This window comes from Dioscorea cayenensis, chromosome 15 (genome assembly GCF_009730915.1).
Source record: "Dioscorea cayenensis subsp. rotundata cultivar TDr96_F1 chromosome 15, TDr96_F1_v2_PseudoChromosome.rev07_lg8_w22 25.fasta, whole genome shotgun sequence".
NCBI classification, from domain to species: domain Eukaryota; kingdom Viridiplantae; phylum Streptophyta; class Magnoliopsida; order Dioscoreales; family Dioscoreaceae; genus Dioscorea; species Dioscorea cayenensis.
In genome coordinates, this window is record NC_052485.1 from 4,354,206 (window position 1) to 4,364,453 (window position 10,248).

At 35.4% G+C, this 10,248-nt stretch overlaps 2 protein-coding genes across 3 annotated transcripts; both read right to left on the bottom strand.

Annotated features, from left to right (window-relative positions):
• Positions 1-1,604: 1,604 nt before the first annotated feature.
• LOC120277395 (probable protein phosphatase 2C 55) lies at positions 1,605-5,772 on the bottom strand. Its single transcript, XM_039284227.1, has 4 exons — positions 4,931-5,772; positions 3,429-3,753; positions 2,451-2,600; positions 1,605-2,095 (listed from the first exon to the last, which is right to left on the bottom strand). The coding sequence occupies exons 1-4, from the start codon at positions 5,317-5,319 to the stop codon at positions 1,802-1,804; spliced, it is 1,158 nt and encodes a 385-aa protein (XP_039140161.1). The 5' UTR covers positions 5,320-5,772; the 3' UTR covers positions 1,605-1,801.
• A 772-nt stretch (positions 5,773-6,544) lies between these two features.
• Positions 6,545-9,251, bottom strand: LOC120277994 (splicing factor U2af large subunit B-like). 2 transcript variants are annotated; one of them, XM_039284868.1, is made up of 4 exons: positions 8,772-9,251; positions 7,459-7,594; positions 7,281-7,348; positions 6,545-6,903 (listed from the first exon to the last, which is right to left on the bottom strand). In XM_039284868.1, exons 1-4 carry the CDS (start codon positions 9,234-9,236, stop codon positions 6,769-6,771), a joined length of 804 nt encoding a protein of 267 aa, XP_039140802.1. In that variant the 5' UTR covers positions 9,237-9,251; the 3' UTR covers positions 6,545-6,768. The 2 variants fall into 2 exon arrangements, with proteins under 2 accessions (XP_039140802.1, XP_039140803.1); XM_039284869.1 differs by lacking the exon at positions 8,772-9,251 and adding an exon at positions 8,408-8,760.
• Positions 9,252-10,248: the final 997 nt, after the last annotated feature.

The following is a 10,248-nucleotide window of genomic DNA, read 5'->3' on the forward strand; positions in this document are numbered from 1 at the left end:
GACCGAGCTGATCTCGAGTAGCTCACGAGTAGCTTGTCTCATTTACACCCATATTATTTGTGTTCCGATCGCTCTAGTCTCTGCATGCACTCCGACCGCTTCAGGCGTTATTGTTCGCGCTCCGGCCGCTCCAACCTCTTCATCCTCTCCGGCCGCTCCTGGCGTTACTATTTGCGCTCCGGCCGCTCTAGTCTTTTCATCCTCGCCGGCTGCTCATAGCGTTACTGTTTATGCTCCGGCCGCTCCAGCCTCTTCATCTTCTCCAGCCGCTCTAGCCTCTTCATCCTCTCCGGCTCTTTAATAACGACCCGTCGTCCACGTCAAAAAGAAGTTTTCACAATTGCCAAGCGGTGTTATCTCATGAAGACTGGTGTCAGTCTATAATTGGCTGACCAGGTACTCGCCTGGTTTGATGAATCCCACTTGAAGATAATACAAATAAAACACACATGAAACTCATTGATGCGCTAATAGTTGATTATATATAATGTTCAAAATATATATCCTCAATATCTACGGAAAAAAAATAAATCTTTTTTTAAGGCATACAAACAAAACAAGGTTTTTAAATTTTTTACGGAATTGGGTAAAACAGGATCATTGATCCCGTTTTCAACTTTTCATTTTATTTTTTAAATTTTTTGTCTTTTTTAAAAAACGGGATCATTGAGTTTTCCATTTTGTTTTTATTATTCGTTATTTTTGTAAAATTTTTATATAAATTTTTATTTAAATTTTTCAAATGTCTTTAATTATATTTTTTAAAATATTGATTTTTTTTCACTTTAACCTCTTAAATAATTTATTTGTGTCTTGATACGAAATATATCCTAAAATATGGTTCATTTAAAGTGATTACCACTTTTATGGGATTTCACATGAACTATAAGATATTGTTGAAGATAAGCATACCTAGCTACCTTATACAAATTTCTGTGATGTGTATATAACAAGGACATGAACCCTACTGTGTCGTGCATTATAATATGCCTACTTTTCCGTTTTACCTAAACTCGTAAATAATTTAAAATATACTTTTTTTGTAATTAAATAAAAAAATTACATTATCGAAAAAAAAACCACATGCAGGCTATAGAAAATAACACATTCGATTAAGTTTGGGGAGATGTTTAAAATTCTATACCATGATCATAATTGGAGTAATATCATTGATTCACTAATATTGTTTGTATTTGTTACATGCACAACACATAAAACTTGTATAAAGTAACTAGGTACGCTGATCCCCAACTATATCTTCCAGCTTGTGTGAGATCGTGTAAAAGTGGTAAAATAAACTCTATTTTGAGACATATTTCGCTTCAAGACACAAATAAATTATTTAAATAATAACAAAAAAAATGAGAGGTTAAAGTGCAAAAAAACCAATAATTAAAAAAATGTAATGAAAGACATTTAAAAAGTTAAAATAAAAATTTATATAAAAATTTTAAAAAAGAATAAATAATAAAAAAATTGGTACCTAATTCCGTAAATGATTTTAAAAAAACCTATTTTTGTAATTTAATACAAAAAAATTACATTATTTTAAAAAAACAATAATTATATTTCACTTCTGATCTAGTGTTCTTATTTGAAAAATGGATATAAAGGTCTTGATATTGAATCTGCTAACAAGAAAACAGTGCCAATACAAACATCTAAAGAAACCTGTCAAGTCCCAATTTTAAGTTTCCAGAGCAATAAAGATGATCTTCACATAGAACACCAGAAAATTTTGTGCATCGTATGCTATTCACAGATGGGCACAGTAGAGTAGCGAAAGGGAATTGTCTCAAACTCAAACACTAGATTTTGTGATATATGACACCACAACTGTAATGTCATCGAGCTTGCCTCCATAATAACGATATCCGGCATCCTGAGCTGCAGTTGAGAATGGCGTTTGCCTGTTTTTATCTTGTGCTCGTTGCCGGGCAAGTGCAGCAATCTTCTGCGCTGTCACTTGAGGACCCAATCCGGCTCTCGTCGCATGAACTACAACAGCAGTGACTTCGTTGTTGTAGAGGTTATCAAACAGACCATCTGTTCCCGCGATAATCACATCGCCAGATGCTACCGGGAAGGTAAACACCTGCCCAAAGTTCAAGAACAAGTTTAATTTCATTATAAAGCATATGACATGGCAAATATCCAAAGGTTATCTTCACAAGTAATATTCAGCAGAAATGGTACTGATCATCAAAATAAAAATATAATTTCAAGTTTAGTTATGTCTCATGCACCATTTGGATTGCCTTATCATGCATGCCATAAATGCATTGATATGAAAACTGGACTTTGACTATGAACCCAACCCATGAAAGCTTCATACATCCCATGTGAGTATGCATGTCTATTTGGACTTCCAAGTTCCTTTGAATTCATTATATATGATAAAGCATAACCCCAAAAAAACTAACAAGAAGAATCTAGAGATCACAGCGGACCTGTGCAGAGCTAGGAAGATCGCCGCTATTACCACTCTCAAGCTGATACGTGAAATTAAAATCATGTTGTTGTACAGGTGATCGGAAGATGGTGCATCCCTCTCTGACGACTATGAAGCCACTGTCGCCTAAGTTGACTGCGTGAATTCCCTACAATGGAAGGAACATTATTATAATAAAATAAATATATATATGCACAAGTACATAATGTGTAAGTGCTTAACAAATTTCCGTTAAAATGAACAAACAAATGGATGGCATCACATCATTGGGTTTACTTCTAAATCTAATCCTCTTTTTGAATTTAACACGGGCAAATACCTTATTTCACAATCCACAATCTCATGTGCTACTCACTCCAAAGTTTAAAGAAACTTACCAACACAACATTGAAACAATGAGTAAAGATATTGACTATTAAAGACATGAAAGCATTTCTACAATCTGAAAGATTGCAATAAAAGCCTAACCAGACAGCAAACACTGACAAGATCAATGCATAAAATAAAGCATTTTCTTGTGAAAATTGAGATAATCTAAGAATGGTGGAACATCAAAGAGAACAGGTCTATGCAGATTTTCAAAATATATGTCCAACTCATCTACTTCTTCGTGAAAATTTTGAACACTCGACATCAAAATCACAAGACATTAACACTTGTCCATGCCATAGGAATATATACTATGATAAACATATTTCAGTACTTCCAGAATAACTAACACTGAGATCATAAGATAAAAACAATAAATTACAGAAAGTTTTGCTTTGGCAGTACAAGATGATCTGAGATAAACAAGAAGCTAAACAAGCTGGTGTTTCCTTGACAAGCATCACATGATAAACAATGACATTTTGTAAATAATGGATCTATAATCTATTAACAAGCAGAGCAAAATCAACATCTAAACATAAACAAACAGGCATCTAAACAAGCTCTTGTTGAAGGAAAAAAATACATTTACAAGGATATGACAGACCTGATCAGTAAGGGCTATAATGCAAGCCGTTGAGGATCCCCTAGCTTTAGTGCTTGAATGAGCTTTCTCCAACACCCTTGCTGGATCAATTGAACCCTTTGGCTCTTCTTGAATTGCACTTACTGAATTAGACATCAGTTCCCTAGCATACAGTCCAGCATTAACACCAATGTCTGCCCAACCACCAACACCATCTGCAACACCGATAGCTTGCTCATTTACACAAATGAAATGAGCATCCTCTCCACCAGTTTCCTCCTTATCCGGGTGAGGTATGTAGCATGATCCGGAAAGGAGCTTCAAGGAACTATCTCCTAGAATCTTACTGTAACAAAATGCAACATAAGTTTAAATTTTCAAACAGTTTCATTACCATAGAATATTTTGAGTGGTTCTTAAACTAATTAGATTACACTATGATAATTTTAATTAGAAGTCCCCATACAATAACTTTTATGTTATTCGCTTAATAAAGTAAAACCCCTAAATCTACACTAGCTTATACCATTCTGGTACCAACCAAAATATATATATGGATATATATATATTCTTGGAATTTAGTTATCAACAGCATAATCATTAGAAAGAATAAATAAGACAAAAGCCTCATGTTTTGCCAATAATCTTATAATCCACAGAAACATGCCTAACTGTGATTAACCATTTATAAATACAATGAGAAAATACTAAGTCCATTTAGTAAATAGAATTTAAATGCAACAATATAGTTCGCACATAAGCAAAACTATCATCTGTTATGAAGCATGGCTGTTTGAGCAAAGTTCCACATATTGGAGTTTTCTTCAAAATATCCTTCACAGGCATCTGATGGATATGCTTTCATACACTTGTCTCAAACAAAAAAAAGTAGCTTAAAAATAATCACAAAAATTCAAATAGCCACCTGTTGCACAATGCCCATACTGTAATTGTTCCATGCCTTTTTTTATTTTCAATCAACATCATGACACCAGGCAGAATCATGTTAAAACTCCAACTTCAAAAAATAATAATAATAATAATAATAATAATAATAATAATAATAATAATAATAATAAAACAATCAGCAGGTCTCCTCTAAGCCTATTCTGAGCTGTGATCAGCCAGACATATGTCCCTGATGCAGTACATACATACAATTCAAATAATATTCTCCCAAAAAAACACACACACACAAGAAATTGGAAGAATTTATCTTTCATTTCCAACCCAAATTTTGAAGAAGCTATAACACAATATTAATCACCAGCCAAGTAATTCAAAATTTCAACAAAAAAACAAAAAAAAGCAGAACAGCACAATGGGAGAGAAGTTAAAACGTAAACAACAAAATAGCTGCTAGGAAACAGAGAAGTGTCCACATTCAAAGCTTTTCAACGAATTCCATATGTATCACCATTAACGAGTACCACTGAAATAATTCTACTGAGATGCATATGTAAATCATTCAATAGACTATAGGATACTGATAATATATCCAATTTAAGCAAAACAAAGCTTACAGTTCAGAGGGAACGCCTTGATTCTCAAGTTGCTCGTCTCGCACCACCCCATCAAAAGAAACATCAGGAGCAGCTCCAGCTGAATACTGTGAAGTGCAAGATGAATGAAACTCCCTAATCTCTGAATCCACCAAAGAGTCAGACTTGGAATCCCTCCCATTAGCATTGGTCCAGAAATGCCTATAAACCATGTTCTTCCCCCATGGCTCTCGATTCTTCAAGCTCCCACTCACTCTACAACAATAATCAAGACCCTTACTTCTAAAACCAACACCAGCCCTCGCCATCAACCCACTCACCTGCCCATCGCTCCCATTCAAAGATTGAAAATTTCGAGCACCAAGCTCACCTCTACACGATGAATAATTTAAAGCAGTCATTTTATTCATCCGAAACAAACAATAGGGGAAACCCTGCGAGGTTGACTCGGAGATGAAGCTATCAACAGGACAAACGGAAGACCGACAAGAAGGGGGGCCAGTAACGGAAAGGCAAAGAGAGAGCGCGAGCGAGAGTCCCGGTGATGGAATGAGCACTTTGCGCACAAGAAGCAGCAGAGCGAGGGAGCAAGGCGCTGGAGAAGGGGAGAGAGCGGGGCAGAGAGAACCAAGCGTAGGCGTAGAACAAGGTTCGGGTTTGCAAAGCCTTGTGCGTCGATGGCATCGTACGCAGGGTTCGCGAAAGAGGTAAAGAGCTTCAAGCTCAGCGAAGGAGCATGGGATTTGGAGATGGAGGAGGAGGAGGAGGAAGAAGAAGAGGAGATTGAATTTTCGAACTTCGTAGAAACCCTAGAATTTTATGAAAGGGGAGGCGAGGATTTTGATCAGGGTAAGGGGGAAGGTGGCGAGTTGCTAGCCAATTAGACACGTGCGGATGTAGCTGGAGCTACATCGGGATCAGGATTAAGATCAGTGAGGACCAATCTAACGGCTGAAGATAGAGATATGGAATGTGCTAATGCAGCTTTACATGTGAAAAATATCTAAAAACGTGTTTGTTTGTTACATGTTTGATTATTTATATATATATATATATATATAGATGCATGCATTAAAATTGCTGTACCTACATTGAGTACTTTTGAAGCAACATGGTTTGGTTGGTGATCTTAATCCAAAGAAACAGATTCTCATAATCATGGTGCTTGAGTAAGGCCTAAGACATTGAGTTACACTTCCACATTTTTTTTTTAATTATTTTTATTTTCTTGTAACAATTTGGAGACAAACCACAAGTAAAAACCCGCAATAACTATCCTATTAAAAAAGTGGTTTTTTTTTTTTAAATTTAAACGTGATAATATATAAATAAGAACCACAAAATTAAAAAAGTTCACAAATTGATAACTTTAACCAGGGCTGACCCATCAAAGAAGAAACATGACGAAAGAAACACAGGAATATTCAAATGGAAACTTTGCTCAGTTCCCAAAATTAGAGAGATACAGGGAAACATAGATCACAAATGAAATCCCTCCGAACATTAAAACAAATACGGTTTAAACACAGGGGTACGTGTAACAAATTATATCACACAAAGCTGGAAAGAGCCAGAAGTAAAAATGATGGAATACACAATTTACCAAAATAGAAAGATAGAAAAACCGGGGGTAAATTGATAAGAGCATGATGCAACCAATTATTAAAACTTTTCTTAAGAGTCATATTTCAACTTGCTACGCACACATAATGTCTCGAAACAATGACAGCTTCAAGGTATATGTCAACATAAATAAGAAAATCCTACGAGCATGTTTCTAGCTACAGCCATTGAACATTAAATGTGTTTTGCTACTACTTTGGAAACACTAATTGCTACTGCAACTACAGGGAGTGATATCAAGCATATTCTCCCTGAGCAAACTTGTTCTCCGGATAAAAGACGGCGACCACTGTATTCCCACCAAATTTCCTCCCATTCAATGCTTGCCGAGCCTTTGATGATGCATCTGTGTCTGCATATTCCAGGAATACCTGAAAAGAAAAGTTTTTCGTATTTCTTTCACACACAAGATATAAGTAATTTGGTTGAAAGTCATCACCAAAAACATGTAACATACATAGTATTTGCCAAATATAACAAGAGGTCTTGAATATCTCAGGCAACATAAGAACAGAAGGGATAAAACAAATATCACCAGCAATCCACATTGATTTAAGGATGACAAAGGATATTACCAGTCATTTCACTAAGCAATTAAGATCCTACTATTTTAACTGGGTGGTAAAGAAATGAAAAAAATTAGTATGATTGGCATTCACAAGCAAGGTGATGCACAAGGATCTATAGACTGCTTTTCCATTTATATAATAGATGAAACTGCTATTTGACTTAATATCCTCAGACTTACCTTTCCAACACCTGGATATGGTTCATTATTTGGGCCTGGCCGGGGGATGACAACATTCACCAATTTACCTGCAAAAAAACAACTCAATCAAATATCTTACAAGCTCTAAAAGAAAGTTTGTATATAAATTATTTGAGCAATATAAATTAGAATGCAAAAGGGATAACAAGGTTGGTACCATATTTTTCACCCTCGCCCCTCATGTCATCCAATATATCTTCATATTCTTCATCTTCCTTCAGTTCGTCTTCATTAATAGCTTGTGATAAACATATTACCTTTGTAGGAAGGGATCCAGCTTGATACACAAGCCTCTGCAAAAAATTCAGGAAAACGTATAATACAGATCATTCTCACTATCGTATATAGATAAGGTAGTTCATCTGAAACAAAAGCTAATTGTTCAGATAATTAAGCTAAAGTCAAAAGATTGCTTGCACTAAGCAAGAGTCCATATGAGGTCCAACACAACTTCAAAAGATTATTTACAGCAGTGAAGAACTGTGGGAGAAGTACAAACAAAGGAAGGACTTGATATTCACATCCAAGAGGGAGATGGTAGAATTTCACAACACATGCTTGAGTTTAATAGATTTCAAGCTGATTAAAAACTTCAAAATTAGAGTTACAAAAATGGCCTTTTATAAAAGCTAGAATAATTCAAACAACACATGCAACTGAAGAAAATAGAGCTACAATCCTCTTATAAAGCAAAAAATAAGTTGATGCCAATCCAAGAACTAAGAATTGTTTAAACATGGACCACTAGGAATATAGCAAAAGGCTATTAACATGTTTTGACACAAGCAATAACATCACATAGACTACAGTCAGATACGAGTCAATGCCAATATGGGAATGGCAGCACCTCAATTAAGCATACATTATCATACAAGCAATAGCAGCACCAAACAAATATCTGCCTGGGGAAATGCAACGTACATGATCACTATGTTTCTAAATATTTTTCGGGAAATCGTGCAATACTTAAGTAAATTTATCCAGATCAAGCAAAGTGAAGTAACTGCACTACGAATATTTTTTAGATATAATTCTCACTGAATGACTGGATCTATAATGCCAAAAATTGGTTAAATATAAGAGAGAAGACTTCCCAAAACAGGCACCTGCAATTGCCATAGTCCATCATTGACAACATCCGCAGCCGCTACCCAGACCAAAGACATCATTCCAAGTATTTTAACCAGCATGTATTGTTGGTTTAACCGAATTAGAGGAATAAAATTGAAATATAAGCTACAACAGAAGCAAACAAGTTTAAAGGCATCTGGTGAGGAATCAGAGATGAACCATGAGAGACAAAGGAAGGCACCCATCACAATATAGTGATGAAAAATATATGTTCGGATTTTGACAGTCCATGCAGTCACAACTCAGTGCTACTCGGTAGACAGTCTAAAGGAGGCCTCACTTATAATATCATGTGACACAATTGTAATGTACCAGAATATTAAACTTTCTGTGATTTACCTGAAAAGCTATTTGTTGTTGAGCCTGTAGCAACACACTTTCTTGCTCTGGTCTAGGCTGAGCAGCACCTTGGGTTGCTCGTCTGACAGTAAGTGTTTTATCTCCCATTTTAATACCATTAAGAGCTGCACATGCAATGTCGGTAACAGAGAGGTCTTGGTAAACACAAAAGGCATAGCCTTTTGAGTTTCCAGTTTCCCTGTCCTTTACCAGATCAAAACCTCGAAGTGGCCCAAAAGATTCAAGCAACACCCTGACCTGTGCTTCAGTAAAATTGTACGGCAGCCCACCGACAAAAATACGATCAGGCCCTTCAAGCCCACCAGCGGAACCTGGTGTCAGCCCAACAGCAGCAAGGTTCAGATTAGGGTTGGGTTGGCTAGGGCCAAGTGCAGCAGCAAGTGAAGGATTATAGTCACTGGGTCTCCTAACCTTCACTGGGGCACCCTGCGCACGAATATACATTTACATATATATATATATATATATATATGATTTATTGAATCAACAGCAGATACAAAATTTTCAAAAAAAAAGCCTCATAAACTTAATGGCTAGCTTATCTAAGGGAGAAGACTAAAAGCGTCTTTGACAAGACTTTTTATAGCACTTCAACATACAGCTTTCAACAGCTTTCAACAAGTAGAATTTTTCATAAAAATGTTCTAAATAGACAATTTCGTTTGTTGTCATACACAAGACCATTTACATGTGTTTCCTCAGTCTAAATTACTAAATAGTACCTAAAATTTTCTTATTAATTTCAACTATAAATAAATTTTAACAATGCGAGGTAAATCAAAAAAAATTTTCAATAAAAAACAAATAAAAATGTATTCTTTCAAAGATCCTCATCATCCAGACTACTATAATGAACCTAACAAATCATGATATAAGATGGTGTGGCATTTTGGTTTTTATCACTAAGAACGAAATGATGAAAAAAAAAAATTTATTTTTTATTTACAGACTTCTTTTCTCAATTTAAGCTCAAAAGCTCATAAGTTCTGACGGTAAAAAGAGTTACCTTCAAAAATGAAATTTATTTTAGTAACTGTGAGGGCATTTAAGATAATCCAAAAAAGATGAGGATAATTTAGAGATGAAAATCTGAAAATTAGCTTTTAAAAACATCTTCTATCCAAAAGCTATTATTTTTAGCCTTGACATTGTTCCTGATTTAGAAAAAGAAGAAACTCTTTTCAATTGTCAACCACACATCTTTTTCAAGGTTGGGAAGAGCTTCCAACGATTACAGCGATGTTTTAAGCTTGTCAAACACAATTCCAAACGCCCTAGGGCTTAAAGCATAAGGTAACACCCACAACAAACTTGTTTGTTCCCACTTGCCAATGGATGTCAGTGGGCCTATCCAAGTGTCAGTCGTTTTGAATGTTATTATATCTTTTTATCCAATAAATATTGCCTAAAGAAACCATTTCATTACAAACACATGACTATAACAAAACACCTAAGC